The sequence below is a fragment of the Aquila chrysaetos genome, chromosome Z (assembly GCF_900496995.4).
Source record: "Aquila chrysaetos chrysaetos chromosome Z, bAquChr1.4, whole genome shotgun sequence".
NCBI lineage: Eukaryota > Metazoa > Chordata > Aves > Accipitriformes > Accipitridae > Aquila > Aquila chrysaetos.
Genome location: NC_044030.1, coordinates 41,029,936 through 41,057,917, shown reverse-complemented (window position 1 = coordinate 41,057,917; position 27,982 = coordinate 41,029,936). Strand labels below are relative to the sequence as shown.

General features: G+C 41.8%; 1 protein-coding gene across 4 annotated transcripts; it reads left to right on the top strand.

Moving 5' to 3' along the window:
• The first annotated feature begins 1,643 nt into the window (after positions 1 to 1,643).
• HABP4 (hyaluronan binding protein 4) lies at positions 1,644 to 27,982 on the top strand. 4 transcript variants are annotated; one of them, XM_030003293.2, is made up of 8 exons: positions 1,644 to 2,116; positions 13,515 to 13,662; positions 14,560 to 14,718; positions 14,911 to 14,982; positions 17,312 to 17,395; positions 24,297 to 24,465; positions 26,241 to 26,423; positions 27,440 to 27,982. In XM_030003293.2, exons 1-8 carry the CDS (start codon positions 1,762 to 1,764, stop codon positions 27,494 to 27,496), a joined length of 1,227 nt encoding a protein of 408 aa, XP_029859153.1. In that variant the 5' UTR covers positions 1,644 to 1,761; the 3' UTR covers positions 27,497 to 27,982. The 4 variants fall into 4 exon arrangements, with proteins under 4 accessions (XP_029859153.1, XP_029859152.1, XP_029859155.1 ...); XM_030003292.2 differs by having other exon boundaries at positions 14,527 to 14,718; XM_030003295.2 differs by lacking the exon at positions 14,911 to 14,982.

Below are 27,982 nucleotides of genomic sequence, written 5' to 3'. Positions count from 1 at the left end.
TGTGCAGAAGTAATGATAATATATTCTCTTTACTGAGTTAGAATTTCATGCTTCAATTTGAAGCATGTCAGAGCCTAAGAGATCCGACTTGACTACCATGATTTTACAAAGTTGGCTGTGAGCAGATAACAGCCCTAACTTAGTTGCTGTCATTATTTCCATTGATGCAAAACTGTTTATGATGTCTTGGATGAGGATAAAGCTAGAAGGGGCACTGTCTCATGAAATCAGTTTTATTCTGTAGCAAGCGTGCCCTGCATAGGTGAGTTTGGCGTGAAAGCTGGGGGAGAAGCAGTGATTATAGTCAGGGCTCTTACGACGGTGTGCCCGGGCCTATCTGCGCTCCCCGGTGGGGAGAGGAGGAGGTTGTGAGGCTGCCAGTGCTGTCCGAACTCCCACCTTTTGAAGTACCACGGGGAGCCCGATTTTGGTTTAAGGTCCTGTACCGAGGAGAAGATTAGTTTCAAGATGAGGTGGGATGTGCAGTGAGGTTACTGTAACAGGCGAAGGGTTAGCTTGCCATGAATGGTCCGGCTAAAATCACAGCCGCAGTCGGCATTCTTGGGGTGATCGTGTCTGAAGGGCTGAGATTTTTACAGCGTGTGTTTGGGGTTACTGTGGCTGCAAGAAGGGGTGGGGATGTTTAGTCTGCGCCGTCCCCAGGGAACGAACCCTGCCGGGTCTCCCGGTGTGTTTGCGCCGCGGGTCGTTATCTATAACCTTCAGAGGCAGCGAAGAGGGCTTGCAGCGCGCTCCAGGCGTCGCTGGCCGTGACCGACGCGGCCCCTACAGTCACGGGGGTGCCTGCACGTACGGTGTCCCGTCACGGGGGCTTAGCGGCGGCCGGGGAGCTCCATTCACTGGTTTTGCTGAACAAAGCGGCTCTCCAAGTGGAGCTGGGGAACCCGTACGTCCGGCCGCAGCGCTGCCTTTGTAACCCGTGGGAGCCTTACTGCACGTGCGCGCGGGGCTCCGCCGACGGAGCGGCCGCCGCCGCTGTTTGGAGCGGAAAGGGGCAATTCAGCAACTTTGCAGGAGTACCTGGCTAGTTTACGCAAGCGTGCGGGCCGCCTAAAGCGGAGCTGCCTTGGAGCTCCCAGTCCGGTGCGCTCCGTCGCTCGTTAAAGTCACTCGTTAGCGGACGGGGGTTGTAGCAGAAGACGCAGTCGCGTGACGGCATCAGGTTATAAACTCTTACTACACAGGCCACCCAGACGCGCGTACAGATAGACGGGGCGTCGGGACAGCACAGCGCGCCGCGCCGCGCCGCAGGTGACCCGGCGCTGGCCCGGCGGTGCCTGCCGGGACCCGCGCCACCGGCCACGAGCCGGCGGTGGGCGGGAGCGGCTCTTGAATAATGCATGCCATGAATAATTAATCAGGCCGGAGGCCTGAGCGGCACACCGCATTGGTCAATGGTCCGTAATTGGCCGTGCTGGCCCTGCGGCCTGATTGGCCGTAGCCGCAAACCAGGGCCGGAACGGAGCCTAAAGCCGGGATTGGTTGCTGGCCCTTGCCGTTATTTGGCATTGGTAGCGCTCGTCGGCGGTGGGTGGGTCCGGCGGCGTTGATAGGTGGTGGCTGCGGGGCGGCCGGGAGCTCCGAAGCCCGATTGGCTGCCGCGGCTCGGCGGGGGGCGGGGCAACGGCAACGGAAACGGCAATAGTAATGGTGCGGCGGTTTGCCTAGCGTCCAGCCGGAGCCGGAGCGGCGGCCGTTCCTTGTCGCGCTCTCTCTCCCGCCGCGCGCGTCGGTCCGGCTATGCGCAGCGGCAGCGGCAGCCCCGGGGCCGCAGCGGCGGGGGCGCGGCGGCGGTCGTCCGCGGCGGCGATGAAGGGGCCGGTGGACAGCGGGGTGGCTGCCGTCATGCAGGAGAACTTCGGCTGCGCCGTCGCCAACCGCTTCTACCAGCTGCTGGACGACGAGTCGGACCCCTTCGACATCCTGCGCGAGGCCGAGCGCCGCCAGCAGCAGCGCAGGAAGCGCGACGAGGCGGCGGCCGCCAGGAGAGCCGGTCCCGGCGGCAGGGCGGGCGGCGGCGGCGGCAAGAGAGAGTCCCAGAAGGAGCGCAAGCAGCTCGGGAACCCCTCGGTCGCCGGGGGGCCGCCGCAGCCCGGTACGCCGGCGGCGCCTCCTCAGCGGGGCGAGGCGAGGCGGGCGGGGGCGGCTGGCGGCGGGCGGCCCGGCCAGCCGGCTCTCCTGAGGCGTGCGGGGCCGGTGCGGGCAGCCCGGGGCCCGCGGCGCGGCTCGGATCGGCGCCGGCTCCGGGCTTGCCCTGTGCCTCCTGGCAGCCGTGGTGCGGCGTGCAGGCGCTTGTCGGGAGCAGGGTCAAAGCGGGGCTGAGAAAACCCCAGTTTATTGTCCTTTTATGTCGTTGTGAATGCCTACGCGAAAGTCCCCGGGGAGAAACCGGTGACAAGCGGAGCGTTGCTGCGGGTGGCCGGCGTTGGGCACGCTGCCGACGCGGTCTTGCGGAGCTCTGCCAGCCTGCGCGGGAGGCTTCAGCGGGGAAACGGGCCTTCGGACGCGTAAATGAAAACTTCGGAAATAGTCGCAGGAGGCAACTGGGAGAGCATTAACTCTTCCACTGCAGCATCTTTAGTTTTCATGCTGGTTTAGCGTCCCTGTTGCTGCATTCCATTGCTTGTCACCCTGGCCGTTTTCCTTTGGTGTTTGACGCTTCCAGGCTTGCTTTCTTGGTCCTTGTGAGTCTTCTGGCACTCAGCTTCTTCAGGGTTATAACATGCCCGGGGACCTGCGCTTAGTTTGCCTTAAGCTTGTGTTGATGCCCAAACCTTTGAATAAAACGCGTATTTTCTGGGTGACCTCTAGCTCGATGTTCAGGAATGGTCTAGGTTGTCAGCTGCTAGGTTTTGGTGCTAGGTGTTGCTTGGGGGAATAGGGAGCCAGTTGGCTTTTGTATCAGAATGTCTGGCACAGTCCTCTTCCAAGCTGAAGGCTTTGCTGGGCTATAGCTCCTTGCATTTGGAAGCAGTTTTGCGAGTCTGATTGTTATTACTTACCTGGTATTGAGGTATTCAGGTTGCTGGATTCAGTATCTCAAGTATCTGAGAGCTGACTGATGGTTTCCGAATATTGAGAATCTTTGGATCTAGGCTCTTGAGTTGTTGTTGTAAATTCCCATTCTCCTGCAGCGGGCAGTGAACCTTGCCACATTAACTATGCTGAGGATACTAATTTTCTCCTGTAGTAAAAGCTGCTGTTAAATTCACGGTGACTGAACTGCGTGTTTTAATGCCATAGGAAAAAGATGTGGCCTTTGAATCGGGGTTATTGCTCCATGAAGTCATTGCCAGTGCTACCGATTCTGTTGCTTAGACTTACAGTCTTACACTGCTGTAACAGCAATTATTTGACCCCGTGGAGCAGAGAATCTTTCAATGCCAAATATGCCGTAGTTAATGAGCGTCTTTGTAGAGGATGATCTTAGCAAGTTGTCGCTGACCCTTTGGACAGTTGTATGAAACTTATCTTTTGAGATTCCTCTGTGGTTGTTATGTGAGTTTGTCAGAAATCTCTGCCTGTAAGACCAACACTCACACTAGTAAAAGGCTTATTTTATTTAAAGGATACTTTGTTGTGGTTATCAACAGAAGCCGAAGGAGCCTGTTCAGTGAACAGCAAAGTCTCAAGTTTTGATGAAAAAGTTCTCGAACAAGAGCTGGTGGTTATGAGTAACCTACCAGGAGCGTGGAAGTATGTGAAGAGCATCCTTTACCTCCTACTTGTCTATAAGTATCTTAAGCATGCAGGTTCTGAGTGTAACTCTGTGATAATACACAGTGACCCTGTGGAGCGTTTTGGACTGTTTTCTGCTACCGTGATATTAAGAAACGCAGTTTCTCATATGGAGACATCAGGCATGTGCACCTTGTTTTAATTTCCTGCTAGTCTAAAATGGAGAAAAGACTGCTGGCTTATAGTAGCCTTTGTGAAAGTGAATTAACATCTATTTTAAGAAAAGTTATTTGCTCTGAAAAATGCTGCACCTTCTTCTTTGAAGAAAGTGGCTATCCTGGATTTTGTGTGTGCTGTATGTTTATGTCTTGGGCTTGTGATGTAAGGACTGTAAATGTCTAGTGCTCAGGATGCTAAACCAGGGCAGAGAGTTGCAACTTGGTCCAGTCTGCGTGTTCATCCTTTGGATGTGCTGTCTTAGCAAGGCTGCTCTGAAGGACAGAGATCACTCTCTGACTTAGGGCAAATACAGTGATGGTGTAGCTGGCAAATATAAAGCAAGTGGCGGGTTGAGGAAAAAATCTAGGGTTTTTCTGGAAAAGGGGGGGCAGCTTTTTATTTGTGCCATAGAAAGTTGATTTGCTATACAGGATTCAACCAGAAAACTTCCAGATACAGTAAAAGATTAAGGGGACTATCAGCTTAACAGTTGTGGTGGGTTGACCCTGGCTGAATGCCAGGTGCCCACCAAAGCCTTTCTCTCACTCCCCCCTCCTCAGCTGGACAGGGGAGAGAAAAGTATAACAAAGGGCTTGTGGGTCGAGATAAGGACAGGAGAGATCACTCACCAATTACCGTCACGGGCAAAACAGACTCAACTTGGGGAAAATTAACTCAATTTATTAACAGTCAACCAGAGCAGAGTAATGAGAAATAAAACCAAATCTCAAAACACCTTCCCTCCACTCCTCCCTTCTTCCCGGGCACAACTTCACTGCCAGATTCTCTGCCTACCCCCACCAGCGGCGCAGGGGGACGGGGAATGGGGTTTACGGTCAGTTCATCACACGTTATTTCTGCTGCTTCATCCTCCTCAGGGGCAGGACTCATCACACTCTTCCCCTGCTCCAGCATGGGGTCCCTCCCACAGGAGACAGTCTTCCACGAACTTCTGCAACGTGGGTCCTTCCCACGGGCTGCAGTTCTTCACGAACTGCTCCAGCACGGGTCCCTTCCACGGCATGCAGTCCTTCAGGCACAGACTGCTCCAGCGTGGGTCCCGCACGGGGTCACAAGTCCTGCCAGAAAACCTGCTCCAGCGTGGGCTCCTCTCTCCACAGGTCCTGCCAGGAGCCTGCTCCAGCGCGGGCTTCCCACAGGGTCACAGCCTCCTTCAGGCACCCACCTGCTCTGGTGTGGGGTCCTCCACGGGCTGCAGGTGGATATCTGCTCCACTGTGGACCTCCATGGGCTGCAGGGGGACAGCCTGCCTCACCATGGTCTTCACCACAGGCTGCAGGAGAATCTCTGCTCTGGCACCTGGAGCACCTCCTCCCCCTCCTTCTTCACTGACCTTGGTGGCTGCAGGGTTGTTTCTCTTACATGTTCTCACTCTTCTCTCTGGCTGCCGTTTCTGTCTGTCCCAGCAACTTTTTTTTCCGTCTTAAATACGTTATTACAGAGGCACTACCACTATCACTGATGGGCTCAGCCCTGGCCGGTGGCAAGTCTGTCTTAGAGGTGGTTGGTATTGGCTCTGTCAGACACAGGGGAGGCTTCCAGCAGCTTCTCACAGAAGCCACCCCTGTAACCCCCACCCCCCGCTACCAAAACCTTGCCACACAAAGCCAATACAACAGTAGAAGATTAAGAGGACTGTCAGGTTGAGGTTGAGGATGAGTAACCATGTGGGAAGGTCCTCATACCAGCTCAATTTGGCATAAAGCTTCTAACGATGGATGCATTGCTAGAAGAGTGTACCTCTGGGGAAGTAAATAATATTGGTTAAAATTACTATGTTGTGAAACCAATGTCTAAACTTTTTTTTTTTTTAAATAAAACTTAAAAGATCTTGTTTCCAGTCTTTTTCTTTGTGATTCCCCCCCCCGATTTGGGCATAACTCCCTTTAATTTAATTTCATTGATTAGGAATTAGACACCATAAAGAAGCATCTAGACCCATCTGAAGAGCTGAATCAGTCTGGCATTATGGTTGGAAAGACAAAGTTCAGTCTGTATTGTACTAGTGTTCATAGAATCATCGCATAACAGCCCAGCTTGGAAGGAACCTTGATGGATTGTCTGGTCCAGCCTTTCCTGGGAAAGGCAGCCTAGAAGAGATCATCTAGCACCCTGTCCCATCACATCTTGAAAACCTCCAGTGACAGGGACTCCACAATGTCCCTGGGGAGGTTGTTCCAGTGAATGATTGTTACCAGTTTCTTTCTGATACTGAGATGAAACCTCTCCTCGTGCAGCTTGTACCTGTTGCCCCTTGTCTTTTCCCTGTGGCTCTGTGTGAAGAGAGACCCTCCATCCTCTTTGTAGCTGCTCTTCAAGTACTGGACTACTGTGATGTGGCCCCCACCGAGCCTTCTCTTCTCCCTGGAGAAGAGACCTACCTCCTTGAGTCTTTAGTCATAGGGCAGGCTCTGCAGCCCTTTGGCCATCTTCATGGCCCTCCTTTGGACCCCCTCCAGACTGTTTTATCTAATTACTGTGGCATTTTGCTTGTTTGGGTTACAAAAAGTCTTGTTAAAAGTTTCACGATTTTTGTTTTATTATTGTATTATTTCTTGAGCATATTAAATCGAAAGACTTGAAGCAAGCCTAGTCTTCGATCTTGCAATATATAAAAAGCTTTACAGTAGTCTGAGAGACTTCTTTTGGTGTTATGTTTTGATGTTAGAGTGGAAGATTTACTCACAAAGTTCTGTAAGTCAACATTTTTTTAGTTCTTCACTGTCTTTTCCAGAGTAGTTTTTACTTAATTTCTGGAGATGTTTTCAATTTGAAACAAACCTCCTAAGAGGACTTTGCCGGATAATCCTGTACTATGACCTTTCAGATCGAAACTATTGTGAATTGACACAACTTTAAGGAGACTATTTTTTAATCTTTCTTTAAGGAGAAAATGGACTCCTATTTTATAGCCTGCCAAAACCTACACTTTTGACCTTAATGATGTATTTTTTCTCTTTTACTGACTGCGTTGTTTTGTGATTTTTAGACTGTATGCTTAGGATTTGGGTAGAGGCTGTTTGTAGGTATTACAGCTCTTATAATTGCACCACTTAATGTTAACTCAGTTCATTCTTAGCACAGTGGCCAAACTGCATTGGCCAGCTCTTTATTCAAAAGGCCCAGTTGCAGAGCTTGCATTCTTTGCTGGTCCAGGCAAATTAAATTTGTTGATCATGCAGTAATAAGGTCTGTTCTGTTGAAATCTCTAAACCTTTGTTACTAAAATCTCTAAAAGGTTTTCTTCTTTCATGTACATTTGATGACTCGTGTAACATTTAGATGTAGTTCCTGAATACTACATGTATGAGTTTTTAAGCTACAGTTTTTAAGTTAATGTGGTACAGAATGTCTCTGGGGAATTTTATCTTATACTTGCTGCAGTTTTCTTATTTTAAAATAATTTATTCCGATATCATTCTTTCAGCTACATAGTTATAAGGATTGTCCAGAGGAAAGCTGCAGTAGGCAATTCTGTAATTGAGTACTGGCACACATGAAAACAAAATACCACAGAGTAGAGTCTTAACTCCATATGTCTGTCTTTGGTGTGTTGCATGCAATAGCTGAAGCCTTTTTTTGTATTTTGGGATACTGTGGTATTATTCTGCAAATCATGTAATTAGCCATGCTTTAGTTCACAAAATTAATTGCTTGAAGTTTGGAATTAAAATCACATGGACACACACATGCAAAGGGGAGGAAGGAAGATTGTTTGTGTAGTCTTAAATTTGCTACACTCTGAAATGCAGCAAAATAAGTCCCTGAGAGTGTGAACTGTCTTTTACTATTTCCAGTTATGCAGCTTTATTGTAAAGGAAGATAAGTTGTCCATCTATAGGTATTACTGTGTTACTGAGATGGTAATGAAGTAATGTGTTTGCATGCAGCCATAGTTAATGACAGAGATCCTTGAATTATAGCACAATTTCTCCACTTGCCCTCATTCCAGACCAACCAGAGCAGTATTCCTCTTTGTTTTTTGTACTGCCTTCATTTCCTCTGAACTCCCATTAACTTGTTTCTTGAGGCTCAGTTTTTTTCATTTAAAAATGAGCTGTTAAGCTGAAAGCAGAGGAAAGAAGGGTCTCTTGGAGTAAGTGGAGAGATTTGAATTTAGGACCAGTGATTGTGCTACTGTTAGCTTTGTTTTAACATCTACAAGGCAGTTGAAACTTGCCTGGAATGAAAAATTTGAAGCACAGTTTAAATTTCTTATTTTGTGTGTTTGTAGGTGGGTGGGAAGTCTGCTAAAAGAGCCGTGAGAGGGATAAATAACTGAAATTTGCTGGTACAAGGTTATTTAGCCCAGTAGAAGAAGAGTTGCAGGGCAATGACACAAATTACATACTGTAAATGAGCTATAAAATGACAGAGGAAATTCTCTATTAGTAAGTCTAACGTAATACGTACGGGAGAACATGGATCCAGGTGGGGGGCAGCGTTGCAAGCTATACTGCAATGTGAAAGATTTTTCTAATTCAAAGTATTGTAGTTTAGGAGAGGGAGCTTGGAGTCATTGGGAATGTTAAGAGTAGAACAGCAGGTCTATTTCCAGTTGCTATCTAGGAGAGAAGCAGTGTTGGGAATTACTGAGGTAGCAGTAGCAAAGAAAATAGAAAAGGAATTGTTATGCCTTTGAAGGAATCTCTCCTTCCCATGTCTTGAAGTGTGTCTGCTCTTTTGGTCACCTCAAAGATGATAAGACTAGAAAAAGCACACTAGAATGACATGCATGATGAAACTTACAGAATGATTTATGTATTGGGAGAAATTTAAATTAAGGGTTTTGTTTTGAGAGGAGGTATCTGCGGATACAAATGGAGTGTATATAGAACTGCAGGTGAGACTTGAAGAAGGCAAAGAATATTTATTGTTTCTTTTTTTACAGAAATAAAGGGAGATAATTTCAGACAGACTTTGTGAAACAAGGAGAAAGAACACTTTTTCTACAGACACTATAATTGACCTGTGGCCCTTCTTGCTGTAGGGTGGCGTTGATGTATCAAAGCATATATCTAATTGGACAGCAGTCTGGGTAAAGACATGGCAGCCCATCTGTGGATCTATCCTCCATAAATCGATGCTTATAGTCTTTGATTCTAAGGGTAGATTGCCAGGTGGAAAGTATTTTGGTTTTTTCTTTCTTCAAATACCTGCGATAAGATATACAAGTCTTTCATCTGGCTACTATGGTTACTCTAATGTTCATCCTAACTGAATCAAAACTACAGTCAGTTTGCCTTTGCTGTGTTCCCATGTGTGCTACTTAGGCAAAATAGAAATAATTCTTCATTTGGCACTTCTTCATCCTAGGCAAAATGCAGATTTGTGGAAGTGGAAGTATTGATGGAATTGTCTCACTGGGTGTCCTGGTTCTGGCTGGAGAGAGTTAATTTTCTTCTTAGTAGCTGGTGCAGTGTGTTTTAGATTTAGTGTGAGAATAATGTTGACAACATACTGATGTTTTAGTTGTTGCTATGTAGTGCTTATCTTAAGGATTTTTCAGTTTCCCATGCTCTGCCAGGTAGGTGCACAAGAAGCTGGGAGGGAACACGGCCAGGACAGCTGACTCAAACTAGCCAAAGGGATATTCCATTCCATAGAATGTCATGCCCAGTATATAAACTGGGGGGAGTTGGCCGGGAGGGGTGGATTGCTGCTCAGGCACTGATCAGCGGGTGGTAAGCAATTGCATTGTGTATCACTTGTCTTTTTCTTGGGTTTTATATTTAGAGGCATCCCTGCTCAAGGGGAGAGTTACTGGGCGTGCAGTCCAGTTGCCATCTGTGGAGAGCTCAAATTGGGCTCATCCAACAATCTGTCGTTGGTAAAAGATTTTAGGTCAGAATACGAGGTTTTGGTGCTCTTTGCAGCAGTAACCTCCCTCAGCCCATGAATTGCATGCCAGCTGCCACCCTCACCTGCCATGCTCCTTACAAAAGGGAATGGGGGAAACAGAGCAAGATTTCTGGTCTACCTGGTAGTCACTGATAGCAGTTGCAAGCTGGGCTCCTTGTGGTGTTTGTCTAAAGCCAGGGTTTGCTGCACAAAAACTAAAAATTAAAAAAAAAAAGTTGAGAGCACACTGTCTCAGTGGGGGCCAGTTAAGAGCCCACAAAATGTAGGAAACTATCTCTTCCCAAGCAAAAGTCCCACTTGTTTGAGGACAGATGATATGGATAGGGAAACTTGGTGAAAACTAGAGAACAACACTGCAAAGGCAGCTAGATTTTGCAGCATTGTTTTAAATCCATCTGTTAATACATAGATATCCAGTGTCTGGGAAACCAGGCAATCTTAAAAATACAATTTCTGCTTTCCCAGTTGTGAGTTCTGTGATACATGCTTATGAAAAACACTTTTCTAGAAAGCCTGCCTATCTAAATGCTGCAGTATAAACGAAACTAATACTGATAGTAAAGTATTGTTATGGGGAAAGTGAAAACTACTTAAGTACATTAGCTCTGTATGATTTAGGGTTTTAACAATGGCTCGTAAAACTGGGCTTTTTTCTTTAGTAATGTCTAGTTCTAATACCTGGTAATTTTAGTATTTACAGATGTCTTTCTAATAATAGCTCAGCTGCTGTTTCTGGGGAAAAAAAAAAAAAAGGCTGGGTCCGTTGAAACAGTTTAAGCATCAGATTTCTTTACTGATTCCTCAGTTTAGAAAGTAGTGTGACAGGCAACTCAGCCAACAGACTGCGCTGCTGCAATAACCTTCCAGGGAAGTGGTGGTGAGGTGGGGAACAGAGGGCAACATCTTCAGCTGAATACAGATGACAGATGTAACTATAAGACAGAAAAAACACCTTAAAAAGAGGCTAAACTTGGTAACTAGGAAAGAGCAGTCTTCAGTTTTCGGCATGATGTTCGTAAGACCTCAAGTAGATGGTCCACACAATTCCAGAGCTTTTTTTTGTGGTTTTGAAGAAAACCTGCATACCAGTCTATATATGCAAACAAGCAGACAAAATTGGGGTGTACTTGGAGGTGTAGTTAACAAGCATTCAAAGCATAGTCCAGTTCTTTTTAAGTGAAAGCTATTATGCCAGCGCTACACAAGATTGCTCATGTTTTGCTTTGGTTTGTTGGTTTGTTTGGTTTTTTTTTTCCCGAAGGGTAGGTGGCCCTTCAGCTCCTTATATAAAAATGAGTCTGCATTGGGACAGACATATGGCAGAGGATTAAGATTGGATAGCTTATGCTATCACTGCTGCCACGCTCCAGTTTAGTTTGCCTTTATATGCAGAGCTGAAAGTTTTGCTGGTATTTGAACTGATTCACAAGCAGGTCACAAGCTTCTGCCCTAAGGGTGACTCGGCTTATTAGAGAGGTGTAGTTGCTGCATACCATTTTAATCCACGGCTGCATGTCTGTCAAACCAGTTAAAAATGTTTTTATACAGGTAATAAGTGCCACAAATAATCTTTCTAGTATTTAAAATCCATCTGCAGTAATTATAGCCACCTGTTAGAATCAAAGTGAAATAGCCTTGCACTGAAGTCAGAGTAGAGCTGACTGCTTTGTCTAGCATGGTCAGTGCTAGTGACATGTAATACACTGGCATATCTGGCAAGAAGACTTGTTTTAAAGTACTTTAAAGTGGTACTTAAAAGGTGAAATTGAGGTTAATACTAAGTACATAGAGAAGGTGGTCTCTGACTACTGCATTCTTGCAAAGTTAATCTGTTTAGAATAACTGATGTTTCTCATAGCCAGCGAGAGGCTCAAAAATAGATAAAAATGCACTGTTGTATTGCAGTTGTGCATTCAGATTCAAACAAAATGAGTAAAAATGAGGTCAGAAATGAGTAGTCACTTTTTCCACAGCAAGATTCCAATTTGGAATTAACACTTGTGTAGTTGGTGGTGTAGTTGAGATGTGCATAGAGCAGACATGTTTCACAACAGGAGGTACAATTCTGTATTATTTATAATTTTGCTTTTTATTAAAGCATCCTGTTTTGAAAAGCTTACTCAGAAACTGATTTCAAAAGTTGTCCTTTATCCAGAGATAACGTCATAATTTTGGGGATGCAAATATGCTTGCTGCTCTAAGGATTGAGATACTCCAAACCTTGAGAAGAGAGAATTACTGGAATATATTATATCAAGTGGTTTGTAGTTTAAAGAAAACCAAAGCTAGGGTTGCTTCTGCAGCACAGATAGAACTATCTTTGTACAGATATGACTGTCCTTACTGCATAACAAAAAGCTTTATTTACAACTCTCCTACCACCAAGTGGATAGTTCTTTGAAGTTTTCTTTTCAAAAATGATGTTACAGACTTCATGTTTGCCACCTAAGCTTTGCTCGGAGATCTTATACAGGCATTTCTATGGAGCTATGAATTAATTTGTATCTTAATATTTTGACATAGAATGGGCTTTATTTCTCTTTATGTGCTAGGAACAGAGGCACACTAGCCAGGACTGTCACTTGTCCACTAACCTGAGTTCAGTAACTTGCTCAGCATTGCACAGGTGCTTCTTGTGAAAAGGATAGCTCAGTTTTGTTGGTCTGAGACCAGTGTTTCTGTAGTTCCTCACTTGATTGACTTAAACCAACATCTTTTTTAGCCAATAGTGTAAGTATAGGGGCCTAGCAGACAGAAGGCTTGCTTGCTTCTAGGGAACTTTGTCTTAAATAGAGCACAGAATTTGGGAAAATGAGGAAGGAAGCACATAATGAACTTCAGTCTTATGCTGATGTATATGGGTTGAGTTTATAACCTCAATTTATTCTCTCTTATAATGCACAATTTCTCTGCATTGACCCTGCCCAACCTGCTCCTCCTTAACTCCCGCAATGGCTGAATAAAGCCCCAAAAAGCTTAAATGCATTTTATCTTGGAATATGTTGACATTTGAGAATCATTTAGTAGCGTTGGAGCCGTTGTAGTTACTGCTTGGGTTTCTGCCACTTAAACTCAATGACTTGTAATGTTGGTGAATTGTCCTCTCCTCCATAGAACAGTAATAGAAGGAGGTGACCCTCTTCTGGTTGTTGGATACCATGGCTGTGAGCTTTAAGTAGAGGTGCAGGCTCAGACTTCTAAATTCAGCTCATGTGGCAGGAAGTGTGTTGTCTCATGATCAACAACTAATGCCTATCTCTAATGGTCCTTCGCTTTCCTCCACCTTCATTGCTCTTGCAGCCGTCTTGCAATTCACATTTTCCATTGAAGCTTCTCTTCCTTGTCCTGTAGTACACTAGAAAAATCTTTGAGAGAACATGAGACAAACAGTTTGTTCTCCACTTCAGTGACTTAATGTGAGCAAAGTAAGATTTTTCTTTATCCTGTCTTTTCTGGAAATGGCTGAGCTGTGTCAACACCCATAGTATTTTTGCCTGTGGCATGTTCATCAATACAGAAGGGAAAGTAAATAGAAGTCTTTAAAACAGTGTCTGGCAACATTAACTTTAAGTGCTTTTAATATTTTGGTGGACTTGGGATGGGAGAGGGTAAAGCAGAAGACTGTAAGGTGTAATCCACTCAGTCAGTAGTTTGGTAACTGCAATTCAGCTGTTATTAACGTGTTAGTAATCTATGCGTGTGTGTTTGTGTAGGCCAGAAGCGAGCACCCAAGGCAGGAGAACAGCAAGGGTTCAATAACAGACGACTAGAGGTGAAACAAGACAAAACTGAAGGGAGACCATCTTTCAGGGAGTACCGTACCTATGAAACAGAAAGACAAGTGGAATTCACAGTGGAAAGGTATGTATCATACAGGGAAAAGTAAGGTGCCTCATGGAGGGTCTGCACATGGGTGGGAAGGGAAAGACCTAACCTTCTTAAAACAGATCTAGTAGCCAGATGTGACTTGAAGGCATGGTTGCATTATTAGTGTGTAGATTTGTTGCCAGACAACTTAGTTCATGCCCGTCAGAGCTGTAATTTCAGCTTCCTTGCACATTGATTTGGTGCAGTTTTGTTAAATGTTAGAAACGTAAGGCAAAACTGAAAAATGTAAAGATCTGAAAATGTAACTCCTAGTCTGCAACATAGATGTTCATTTCTGAGCTTGCGTAGCAAGCTTTGCAGAACATGTGCAGGTTCCAAGTTGAATGAATTTTACTGCTCGAATTGAAAATAAACCTTTGTCGTATAATTTACTACATATCAATTTTGCTTTCTTTATAAGTACTAGAAAATTCCACCTAAACCTTTAATGCTTGAGAGTGGCCGTTCTTACTTTAGATCGCAATAGTCGGTATTTAACAAGTTCCCTGAAATTTTTAGTAGTTGCATCTAAATCTGGGTTTAGACAGTGCAGCTATTGCCTGATAAAGTTGCTGAAGATTTGGCAGTTTTATAATGTCCTATTTAGCTTCCCTAATGTTTTCAGTGTTGTCAGTAAACAGCTGAACTTTCTATACCTTTCTATTCCTGTTATCTGTAATAATTCCCCCTGAGTTTAGTTTATGGCCATTTTTAATGACAAAACTAATACAACTGTACTGCATGCTGTGTAAAGATGAAGTCTAAAAATTGTACAGTAGCTCTCACATACTGATGTCTCTCACAGCTGCACAAACGCAACCTTACAAATTTCTTTTCTCCTTGTTAACTGTTCTGTAGGAACAAAAATCTGACTAGAAATCTTCTTTTTAGACCAACTGAAAGATTAGACCGCGGAAGGCCAATAAGAGGTCGTGGTGGAGGAAGAGGTGGAATGCGAGGTAGAGGAAGAGGTGGTGGAATAAATAGAAGTTTTGATGGCTCTGATCAAAGAGGAAAACAGGAATTTGAAAGACGTGGGAATGATAAAACGTAAGTGTTCTGTGTGCCGCTTCTTACTTGGTGTACAAGTAAACAATAGTCAGCACTGCAGTGGTATCTCTAAAGTATTCTGTTCCCTTCTTCTATATCCAAGTTGGCTGGCAAAAAGTCAATACTGATTGTAGTTTGAGGTCCTAATGAAAAAAACCTCTTAATCTCAGAAAACTCTGTTTCTCCTTCTAGAAGAATGAAAGCAGATGATAAAAAGGGTGGAGGTGGAGCTCGCAACTGGGGAACAGTTAAAGATGATACCAGGTACAACACATACTTGTGCCCTCCATAAATCATCATTTTCCATGGCCCATCTTAGATCACCATTTTCTGTTCATCAGTTTCATGTCCATTTCAAGCCTTATAAGCCTTGCTTTCTATTAATTGTTGTGACAAACATAGTTTTACAGTTTTCTGAACTTGTCTCCTTCATGCTGGTGAGATTAAGTTGTAGCAAAGGCATGGTGATGTTTCTTCAATTAGGACTGCCAAACTCTTTTAACTGGGGCCAAGTTGTTTTTTAACTGAAATAAGTTATGACTTTTCTCAATAGTCATGTAAGTGGGACTCTGGTATTTAATGGCATTGCTACAAAATGCCGATTAAAAGATTGAAACTCTGTTAGTGGGCTTAAAGTCCAGTCTCTTTCTCAAGTTTAATGGATCATTTCTAAATTGCAAAGCTGTGATACAATTGAGTGTGGCTCTGGAGGTAATATTTAGCAGACTCTACCACTGAAATACATTTTAAAGCGCACAGGAGGATTAGTAACAGCATGTGATGGCTTATGAATAGTCAGATTAAAAAAAAAATTGGGAATTTTCAATTCAATTCTGTATTTCTCTGACTGTTTTCTGTTCAGATTTGCAAAAAGCTCACTGGAACTGTTGGCTTTTGTGCATTCTTTGCACCTAGCAATATGCTACACTTTCCAGTAGCTTTTGTTCTCGTATACATCTAGAACTCTTTTAACTGCAGGCTGATAGAGGACAGAGAAAAGGCAGCGCTTTGAACTTACAGCAAACTTTGGCCATGTACACATTAATTCACAGAAGTGAATTATTTTTAAAACTTGGATCATGGATTCAGGCAATCTGGCTAAAAGCCTTATGGGTAATAATTTTGGGACTTGATATTCCAAATTCTTCTGAAAGGTTGTACTAACTACTGTCTCTTCTATAACATTTCATACTAAAAGTAAAAGATTGGTTAGTGTCCTGGTTTTGGCTGGGAGAGAGTTAATTTTCTTCTTAGTAGCTGGTACAGTGTGTTTGGATTTAGTGTGAGGGTAATGTTGACAACACACTGATGTTTTAGTTGTTGCTATGTAGCACTTGTCCTAACTTAAGGATTTTTCAGTTTGCCATGCTCTGCCAGCAAGCAGGTACGTGCACAAGAAGTTGGGAGGGAACATGGCCAGGTCAGCTGACCCGAACTAGCCAAAGGGATATTCCATCCCATAGAATGTCATGCCCAGTATATAAACTGGGGGGAGTTGTCCATGAGGGGCAGATCGCTGCTCAGGCATTGGTCAGCAGGTGGTGAGCAATTACATTGTGCATCACTTGTCTTTTTTTTTTTTTTTATATTCCTTTTCATTACTATTATTATTGTTATTATTGTATTTTTAATTATTGTTGTTAGTATTATATGTTCTTTTACTTTAGTTATTAAATCGTTCTTATCTCAACCCATGAGTTTTACTTTTTTTTCTATTTTCCTCCCCATCCCACTGGGTGGGGGGAGGAGTGCGCGAGTGTCTGTGTGGTCCTGAATTGCTGGCTGGGGTTAAACCATGACAGTCAGGTACTCTGTTTTTTCAAAACAAAGGATCAGCTAGGTTAACATAGTTCTAAGCTGATAGCACAAAACTAGCTGACCAAAGGCACAAAACTAGCTTCTGTAGGATGTCAGGGAAGGTTGTGTGAACTTCATAAAATACAAGAAACCTAAGATCCCTTATATTTATTCTCCCTAGTTAATTTTTTTTTAGTTCAGTAGCATCTGAGGATATAAACACGAGATACCAATGCTTTCTTGTGATGTGGTGCGTGTGGTGGAAGTGACATTGAATTGGAGTTGTCTAAACTCTAAAAGCATGTCTGTGCCTTAATTGTCTCAGTGATGCATGGAAGCTAGAAGGTGTAACTTTAAATATGTATGCTTACCAGTGGAATGAAAGTAAGTATGCTACTGCTCTCATTTAACAGTGAACTAATGTCTGTGTTACAGAAAATATGAACTTGGACTATGAATTTTACCATTTTAGTAGTTGAAAAGAAACAAAAAGGCAACCCCAAATATCAGTGATATACTGTAATCAATTACTGGTATTTAGTATTCACAATTGAATGCTTTTCACTTTTTTTGATTAAAAGTATCTGGAAGTCAGATTTTCCTAACACTTCTCATTTTGTTAGTTGCTCAACTAGTCACTTAATAGATCTAGTTTCTGCTTAAGATCGTAGAGTTTTTCCCCTCTATTTTTTTCCTGTTCCAAGGAATTCTGGAAAAAAAGTGATGTATTGATCTGCAAGGTTTTTTTCCAGTGTGACCCATGAAGACTTTGTGGTTTTTTTGTTTACTGTTTTAGTGGGATGGAACAGACTGCTCCTATGGAAGAGACTGCAGAAAGAACTGAGCAGCCAGGGGCATCTGAAGGAGAGCCTCGGAACAAGTATAGTCTGACTAAAATATTTTCTTTACAAATGCAAAGAAAACAATTGACTGTTACTGGTATACTTGTATTGGGAGGTACACTTGAAATGTGAACTGTGAAGTTTTGCTAGTGCACATATTTAAAAATAGAAAAGCTTTGTCTGTATTTGTGAGTCAAGAAAATCCATCCCTAATTCTGACTAAAGCTTGGTTTATACAGCTGCAGATTGCATTTAATTACCCAGTGATGCTTACATTCCTAAGATTTGGTGGTAATTGAAGGAGAAACTACATATTGTCTGTTACCTTTTTAACTCGTCTAATTTATAAAAGCTGCCCTGCTTTTTTAAGTTCTCTGAGAAAAAGGTATTCAAGGTGCCTATGCGATCAATTAAAATACACTAAGATAAAATTCTCTAAGTCAGTATTCATCAATCACTAATTCCATGCAGTTGTCATCTCTTCATGAAGGACCTCTGTAGAACTTGAAAAACTTGCTGGAATTGGTCTTGCAGTGAGCCTTAGAAGTGGAGAAATTGAGAGAGAAATCTGCCCCTTGTGTTTTGGCTTTCATTCCGATCAGTCTCCAGTGAGAATTTACTTCACAGCATAAACACTTACTTAAGAAAAAGTAACTGGACAATCTTGTGCAAGTAAGAGACTTTAAAGAATAATCAAATAGCATATGGTGAAATCTTCTAATGAATGAAAGAGGGTCAGTGCAATATGTCAGCCTTCTCTTCTGTTGCTCTGAAGTCTTTTTTACCTAATGATGCAGCTCCAGTTATTGGTGGCATTGGTTCATTTCTTAATTATAAAACTGACTAGACTACAAAACCTGTTTTATATGTTTGGGTTGTATAACCCTGTAAGAAGTTGAGTTGATATAGCTTTGATTCTTTTAATTTTAAACTAGCTTTTAGTATATATCTAGAGGTGTCTATATATAGGGAAGTCTGTCTCTGAAATTGAATGACTATGATTGGATTTCCAGAAAACTGTTTCTAGACTAACTTAAATCAAATGGGTAGTATAGATAAACTGTCAAAAATTCAGTTTTTGACAGAGAACAGTTATTCAGCTTTTTTTGTCAACCACTAGTACCTTTACTTGTTTCAGACTTGTATTTGTTTCTACTCCAATTCAAGCTCTTTTTAAATGTGTCCCGACATCAGTTGCTTGTAGAGGGTAAGGCATGAGAAGTATATCTAGTAGAAAAGGCATCTGGCAGAATATGCCAGTTGTCTTTAATTCTTTTCCCTTTCTCAGAGATCACTAGGTATTTGGTCAGACTGTGAGCCTTTCTGGAAATTTTACTCCTCTTCGTGGTTTTTAAAAAAAGCTTAATTTAGGAATAGTCCACTGAAATCTGTAAGATTCAAAAAAGCAAATAACCTACAAGTACAAAATTCTGCATCGTATACTCTTTTCAGTGCAGTAAATATTGTCCGGAAGACAATAATATCTGTATACAAAATATGAATTACATATACCTCACTGCACTTACCTGTGGGCGTAGTATCAGCTTGGTGACTCTGGGTTTTAAAACAGAAGAGGAGACATTGTGCGAATAGTGCCTAGGTAATTAGGGATGGCTGTATGGCATACACCCTAGCAAGGTGGAATTATTTTTGTTGTTCTTTTAATATTTAAAAGCAAAAGCTGGTGGGGTATGGTTTTCAGGCTTCGGGATGTATTTTAAGGTCTTTTATGCTTAGGTTGCCCCTGCTCTCCAGAATTGCTGTCTTCTGGCAGGTAACACACCACCAAAAGATTGTAGCTAGGCTACCTTCTGCTTTCACTACAGCCTCAATATTTAGGGTGTCGGGGGGTGTGTTTGCTTAAGCTACTGCTAGGGTTGTTCTCATTTTGACCCTTAATTGCAGCAACTCCAAGGAATCCATTTCTTTTCTACTGCCTTATTGCAGTTGTGTGTTTGTATTGAGGAAGAGTTGGAAAACTTGGGTTTGTTTCTTCTCGTTCTCTTTCCTATTGTTACTGTTTCTGTTTAAAAGAAAAAAAAAAAAAGCATTCCTGGAAGTTGGCAATAATCTGTCTGCGTGGAGATACTGTATAGCTTTCCGGTGTGGTACTGGCTAATTTCAATGCAACTCTGGAAAGGCTTCTATAGGCTTCTGTAACCTACGGGGTCTTGCCTTCAGGACTGTGTCCACGTTGCTGTTCTTGAGCTTCCATTTGCGAAGTATTGCAGGACAAGAGTTTCTTTGATACGTCTTGATACAAGTTATTTCTTTCCATGTCTGCAGATTTCCTTGAGTGTATCAACAATATCTGTCTCTCTTTATAGCATCCCAAACTGCATGCTAATAGTGGGGTTTTTTTTGCTGCAAGTAGTAAGTATAAAATACACAAGTACTACAGCAGTATAAGCTTTCCTCACAGCTGCTTTCTGTTGAACTTGTCTTCGCAGTCTGAACAATGTAACACACTCGTGTTGACTGGTAATTCAAATGAATAGATTTTTCTTTTTATTCAGTATGACACATAGTCTCATCAGTTCCTATCAAAGGTATTTGCAGAGTTAGTATTTATTCTGTGGGGTTTTCTTCCTTTTCCTTACACAGGACTTTATTCCTTTTTGGTGGAGCTATGTATTCTTCTGGTCATTTAATAGGAAGCTTTCAAAATTTGTCTTCATGTTTGCTGAGCTATTTACCTCTCTTGTTTGGGCTTGTGGTGTTTGGTTGGTTTTTTTGTATTGTTTTTTTTTTTTAAATAGCGACAGAGAGCTTTCCATAGACCAGGCCGGATCTTCATAAGTATTTGGTTCAGTGTTTTTCTTTTATAGTTAACTTGTACAGTTGTCGCTTGGTCTTACCTTGTTTAACTTTCTGAATTTTGCTATAACTGGTGGTAACGCTCCTGTAAATTATGTTTAATAGGAAAGATTCATGTCATTGATTTCTTGATAAAAGCTAAATAAAAATTTGCTTTGTGCAGCTGAATAATACAAAAACTGATCTGAAAAAGACCCACTATCATAATTTTTAATGATACAAAAATAATCACCTGAATAACTGAGCTGAATGCCGTTCTTTTCTATTTGCATTTCTCCTGCATATTAATATGTTCACGTAGAGCAGTTCCTGCAAGAAAGGTATGCACAGTAAACAAGGCATAGCGGGAAGGTTATACTCATGCATTGAAAACACTGAAGCAGTACAAACTGTTACTGAAGGCTCCCATTTGGTGTTTTGGTATGTACTTGCATTGTCAATTCAGTTTGTTCATGTCCAGAGGCTGTGCTTAGGTGTCTGGCATTATTTTGTAAGTGTGATTGGTGGTGTGCCAAGGAGCTTATTATCTTGATTAATGAAAATGCTCACCAAGCAGTTACTAAAAATGGGTGTGGTTAGAAGGTAGAAAGTAATGTACAGAGTGCTCTTCCATGCAGGCTTGGTGCCCAAAATAACCTGCTACGATTGAGTCTCTGTCCAAAATGTAATATGCAGGTTCCTGTTGCTGTGCTTCACTAATAGGAGGTGTTCCGCTTGAGAGTCTAGGCATCCTAAAACAAATTTGGACTGCTAATAACCTACCAGTTGAAACCATCCTTCAGAGTAAAAATCAAACTGTACTTTGCCATTGAAAAAAACAGACATTTGCAGTGTAAATCTACCAGTATTTCCTGTAGAACAGGCAAGCAATTGTTTTTGATAGATGTGTACTTTTCAAAGCAATACTTGTGATTTGCTTTTCTGAGAGGTCAATTTGCTGTGTAGTGAAATGTCCTTGTGTTGTCTTATGATCATAGAAATTTAGACCTGAAAGGGGCCTTGCTGACCCAAGGCATGACCAACCATAACTGTGCCACTTCTCCTACCTGTCTAGTTGATTTTAATGTCCTGTACTGATAGAGATTTCAGTGTTGCTTGATAGTCTTTCCAATACTTTGAAAATAGAACCTGCTGTGGTTTGGGTTTTTTTTTTTGATCCTGAGTGTCTTGCCTTAAGATCGTGGATATGCAAAATTTTCTTTCTTTTTTAGCATTACGTATGTTTCTTCCTCAGCATCTCTTTAAAGGCTTCCCATGTAGGTCACGTATTTTAGACCTCGTATCTGTCTTGAAGTTCTGTTCTGGACTTTCTTCCTGTTCCCATGTAGAAGACATTACTCAGTTGAGACCTTGTTCCACCCTACCAGCAATGACATCTGTTCCAAACAAAACTGTTGCTGTCTCTCCTTGTAGTAGTATGCTGTTGCAGAAGGGACAAATGCTGTTGATTTAAAGTTAAGCTTGACTGGGTTACCTGCAATACTCTTGCATGGTTTGGGGGGTTGGGATCCATCCATCAGAGCTTCTGCCTTGCTAGTGGTTCTTTCTGTGTTTGGGTAGCTGATACTTTTGCCTGAGAGTATGTATTTCTGCTTGTCCTTTGGACTTTCTGGGAGTGGTTGTTTTGGTTGTTTGTTTTCAAATCAGTCACTTGGTTCTTTAGCATCTCATACCACTGGTCAGCTCTTAAGTATTCTTGAACACTTGCGCTATTGCCCTTTTCTTTTGCAAGTTTTGTGCCATAGAAAATGCAGTAAATGTATTATGTATTACACTGGATAACTGCACAGAGCTGGCCTTAAAGGTCCACTCATACTTGTTTTTCTTTTGCAAATTCAAAAATTGGTAGCTACTTTCCAAGTACTTGTTGCAACCAGTTCTGTATCTTTCTACAGCTCTTGCCAAGGACTGAAACAGTGTCTCCCTAATGTGGTGAAAACTTAATGGGAGAGGAGGACAAAAGACTTCCTAAAGTTCAGATATGCGATTTACTGATTCTGTCCTGACGTAGTGGCTTAGGAAGAAATGAAACCAATTTAATAGAGCCACTTTTTATTAGTTTACTTCCTCTTTTTTCCTTCCTCTGGGTGCTTGCAGCTAGCCTTCTTTTTCCAGCACCTATTCCCAAAACTGAAGCTTCAGATAATTGATCAAAAATTATCTGGCTACTTACTCTTGAGGACAACAAATTGAAATGTTTGGGGTGCAGTTGGTTCTTACACATGGAACAGTATCTGTTGGTGTTTTTCCAGAAGCAGCTGCATCTTTCACCAGTATCCTTTTTATTTAACTCAATAAACTGGTTAATTTTTTTTCTTAACAGTCCTTCTAATATAGTTTCAGATCGTCTTAATCAGTATGGAATTACAAGCTGCTTACCAGTCTTTTAACCTCTAAATTTTGGTTGATATAGCTGGAATTTTCAAAATAACAGGGCATGAAGACATGTCAGAGGGTAGGCATGTAGTACAGGACTTGCATATTTTTATTTTTCTGTGAAGTGCATTTAAAACTGTGTTCCTCCTAGAACCAAAATCAAGGGCTGTCTTACTGTTCAGTTCTGCTTCTACCTGTCATATGCTGGGTGCTTCAGGAAATTATTGTATAATTTTGACTGGCAAGAAATAGAATGGTTCTCTGCAAGATCAAGTAGGAAGAGGGAGCAGGCCTGTTCCTGTATAGGCTAGTTCTAAATGTACAGAACACTCCCAACATATATGTGTGTTCTCACGGGGTGCTTGTACAACTTCAAAACCAAAATGAACAGTTCACTGAGTATTATTTGACTCTGCCGCTTTCCATGATAAAATAAATTTCCAACTTGCAACTAATCAACTGTATATTTACATCGGAAAAATCATCAGCTTTTGGTAGAAGAAGACTTGCAACTGCGGTTGAGTGAGGAAAACCAAATCCATAGTTCTCCCACCAGAAGGGACCTAATTAAAGGGTTTTCTGGAAAAATGGATGTTAAGGAAGTACTTGACCAACTTCGACTGCTATTGCAATAACAGTTTTGTGTGAGAGAAGGGAGAAATGGTTTCTCAAGTGTCTGGGAGTAATCAGTGCAGGTTTTCCTGTAGTTCATGATATTTGACTTGTTTCTGGAGCAAACAATTATGGTGAAGTGAGTTTTGCTCCCTGCATGTGATGCTGCTTAGTAGGGAATAGCTTTCTGCAAATATCAGGAAAAGGTACACCTGTAGTGTACCCTAATAGCAGCTGATCCTGGGCAAGTCAGTCTTGGTCAGCCTCAGAAAAGTAGTAGTCAGAGGAGTAGTCAAGCAGTGATGAGTGGAGAAAAATCTTCAGTTTTGTCTTGTGTATCTTCTCTTATGAATACAGACATAAAACCTTGGACTTCTGTCTTTACAGTTCAAAAATATGCAAGGCAGACTCCAATGTACTCCATATGTTTTCCTTGAACATACCATAATTATTGCACTTTGTGACAAATTAAAACTGGACTAGGTTTAATCTGGTTTTGCCAGGTGATAAATATTGTCTCCTTGCGTGCTACTACATCTGACAAAAGAAATCAAAGAAGCATCTTGTGAAATTAACAAAGGAAATGTTAATTGCCTAGAAGATCTCATGGTGTGATCGTCATGTCTTTTTGATGACTGAAAGCTGCACTGAAACATGAATCCATCTCACATTGTCATCCTGCAGTATGAGTCAATAAAACCATGCGATTGGGGTGTTTTAAAACTGCTTGGTATGCTTTTTTTACTATGGCTGTATTTGCTAGGAGTAGATCCACTATTAAACAGTAGGGTTGAGAATATATGCCAGATCAAAAGACAGACTGGTTTTGTCTAGAATCTGAAGTGCTTGAACTTACAATGAGACTGGATAAATACCAGAACTTATTAGAGGAGGCTGGAGAGAGCATTTGTTCATACAACTAATTTCAAACAGGCCATAAGTATATTTTCCAACTTACATTAATGTGAAACTTGCACATCAAGTTACTGTGGAGTAAGTGAAATTGAGGGTAGTAATTTGGTGAGAAACATACCAAATGTTTTGTTTAGTATCCTTACTTTAGAGATTAGTGTTCTTGTTCATCCTGGCATGTTGCAAGCTAATGGTTTTTACTTTACAACTATAAACCTTTAGAGTTGCTGAAGGAGAGCCAATGGAAGAAGTAGTTCAAGAAATGACGTTAGATGAGTGGAAAAATCTTCAGCAACAGAATCGACCAAAGCCTGAATTCAACATCCGGAAGCCAGAATCCACTGTTCCTTCCAAAGCAGTGGTGATTCACAAGTCAAAATATAGCGATGATGTAAGCATTGCCTCAGGAATTCTGTAAACTCTGCTTTATGCCAGGGTTAGGAAACTGTCTCTATTCTTTTTCTACTAGTTTTAGTATAATCTGAACAGACTAGAAATCAGTATCTAAGCTTTGTTACTGTAATGACATACGTGCCCCAAAACTTGCTTTAAACTTACCATCTGTTCATTTTCTTCTCTCAGATCATCACCCCTATTTTGTATGCAAATACATAATATATCAAGTTGTTCTACCTTATGGCTCAGTCTTAGCAATATAAAACCGTGTCCTAGCTGCTGCTGCCTATGTAGATCTCTGGTAATGCTGCTAGAGAAACTTGGTTTACTAAACACTTCTTATCCTAGGTTTGAATCCTGTTTAGCTGACTTGCCAGTATACACTTGCATGTATATATTAAACTCGGGTTTTGGCATCTGTTAGTCTGGATGCTAAGTGTCCTATTTCTCATCTGTGCTGGATCCCAGCTTTCATTGTGCACTTGGAATATATGAAAAAAAAAAAAAATTTTTTTTTTTTTTTTTTTTTTTTAGTTTTAGGGTCCTGCTTCTTAGAATTAACTCTGGAGACCTTGTTCTGTAGTAATGTGCTTCCCCCCCGCCCCGCCCTTTTCCCTAACTTTTATTCCACGATATTACTGGGATTGACACTTCAGGGAAAACTTCTAGTTTATTGATACAGCGGGGAGAGAGGTGAAGCTTCTTTCACAGATTCTTGCTTACTTACATTTCACATTGTGGGGGTCACAGAAGTATGTGCATATAATCGTAGTCTAGCATGATGGAATTTTGATCCTTAAAGTCTGCATGCACGTATGAATACACATATTATCCTTTGTGTAGTTGTAATATTAACATCAAAACTTGCAGCTTTTTAAGCCTTAATCACTTTAGGTCATTGAACACTTCCAGGGACAGACACTAATAATGAAGTGGCCTGCGTCCTTTTTAGTATGACTTCTGGTGGTCACAGTTGCTTTTATCCCCTCTTCCTTTTCTGAGGGAGATGGTGGTAGGGGTGAGGAGAACATCTTTCACAAGCTCTGAAGAGAGTATGCAAGTGTGTGAAGAGTGCATGCAAGTTTCTGTTCTTTTTGCCTGTAAAGTTTCTTGGCTGGCAGTATCAAGGGACTTTGTCAAAATGAACATAGAATAGGAGGTACAGGAACTGCATAACATGGACAAGTCAAATCCCTGTGTTAGACATTGAATAAAGTAAGTGATTCATCACTGTATGGGATGAGTTTACATATATGTTATCATTACTACAGTGCACATTAAAATTGTGATGGGAAATAGTCTTACATCCACTAGCTACTAGGAATACACAGAGTTAAAACAACAGTAATCCCATAGCTGCAGACAAATAGATAATAGATTGGTTAGTAGCTAAATACTGTGCTTTACTATGGCCTTTTAACCATTACTTGAATTGTAGGAGTAAGTAGCTTAAGCCTGATTCTCAAGTCACTTAGAAAACCTCGTAGATGATATTTCTGAAAAACGTCTTCAGTGTTACGGAGCTGGTACAGAAGATTTTGTTGCCAGGACTCTCTGAGCCAGCAAAGAACTATCCCAGGCATCTGGGAAATGGCAATTGCCTCGCCTCTGTTAAAACCTTGTGCAGGTTAAGGCTTGTCTTCTATTCTGGATGTCATCTTGATTTATCTGCTGCTTAGTCTGTAATGCAAGTGTACATGTGTATATGTATCAGGGAGGGGAGAAGGCTGTACATGGAAGCTATAGGCTTTAACCAGATCTTCTTTTTAGTTGCAAAAAGAAGACTTTGAAGATGATTTTCATGTCTTTCGAAGACCAGTAAATGACATAACATCTCAGCTGGATATTAATTTTGGGAGTCTTCCTCGCCCTGGCCGTGGATCAAGAGGAGCACGAGGTGGTCGTGGTCGTGGCAGACAAGCTGAGGGGGCAGGACCTCGACCAGAAGTAGTGGTAAATGGTTTTTATGGTTTTTGTTGTTGTTTGCTTGGGTTTGGGTTTTTTTTGGTTGTTGGGGGGTGTGTGTGTCCCACCCCCTTTTGCGTACAATTACTGATTTCTGTAGTGATAGTCTTATTTCTAAGTTCTCCCTCATAGTATGTTGGCCTGGTTATTTTGAGTTGATGTTCCTTAAAATAAATACTGGTTCAGGCTCACAACTCTTAACACACAAATTTCAAAAGGTCTGATTACTAGTTGCTGTAATGGTAACTAGAGGAAAGGGTGCAATGAAGATTTGTTCCTGCAATGAGTTTTTATATAAATTGGGCAGTAATTTAAATGACTAAAAGCTTGTATCCCTTACAAAACATTTCAGTGTAGTACAGTAATAGTACTTTGATTACTGAGAGTGAGATCAGTAAATCTGGGATCCCACATATGAAGACAGAATCCTACAGAATGATACAACTATTCAATATAACCATTAAAAAGCATTAGCTCACTGAAAAATGACATCTTTATTCTATATACTAACTGAAGGTCTCAGTTTACCTCTGTCTAGTATGAGTAAAATACTTTAAGGCTGGGAATGTAGAGTGATACAGAAGTGATTTGATGCATGTTTCATCTGAATGAAAAAGGCTCTTTATAATAACAGAGCATAGAGTTTAAAACTACAATCCAATAAGTGCAGTAGCCTTAGAATGAAAAACGATAATAATGCTGCTTCTAAAAACAGTATTTTGGGTGAGATTGCTTTACTTTTTTTCTTTACTTCAGTACTGCAGAACTTGTGATCTTCTGGTCCTCCCTAGGCAGTAGGTCAGCATTATAAATACACTGACACTGAAGAAATTATACTAGTCATAACTTCTGAGATAAATGCTTAGCATTTCTGTGATAGTGATGGATACAAAGCATTTAACTTGAATAGAATGAACACTTTTCAGAGTAAAATACATAAACATAGCTGTCAGGTGCTTTTGAAATGCATTCATTTTTATAAAGCTTCCTTTCTTACTCGATAGGTGCAGCTTGTTGCTCCAAATCCTGATGATCCTGAGGATTTTCCAGCGTTAGCTTGAAGAACCATCATGAATGGTGGTATCTCAAAGTAGCTTTGGTGCAACTGTGAAGAGACCAGTTTTATGCTGGTGTGGATAAAGAAAGTCGGTTTCTACTTGAAAAGCTGTTTGGGTGTTTGATGTGGAATGATTGCAGCCCTCTGCTAATGGAGTTGGGTTCTGGAGATACCAGTGGACTGAGATCCTTGTCACAGGTTCCAGTGTCTGCCTCCATTTGTGAAAACTGTGTGAAGGCTTGCAGTACTTCACTACAATGCTTCAAATGAAGTTCACGAGTACAGTGTTTAAAAATGTGTATATAGAGATTATATCAAGTTCTCCATGACACCATGGTGAAATGTAAACTGTACAATATGGTCTGCAGTTGGGACTCTATTTCACTGTACATTTGAAAGCCGCTTTCCCTGTTTCTTTGAATGAAGTGTGTATTTCACACAGTCACAAGCTGCAGTTCTTCAGAGTTTGGCAAATAAAAGAAAGTGCTTA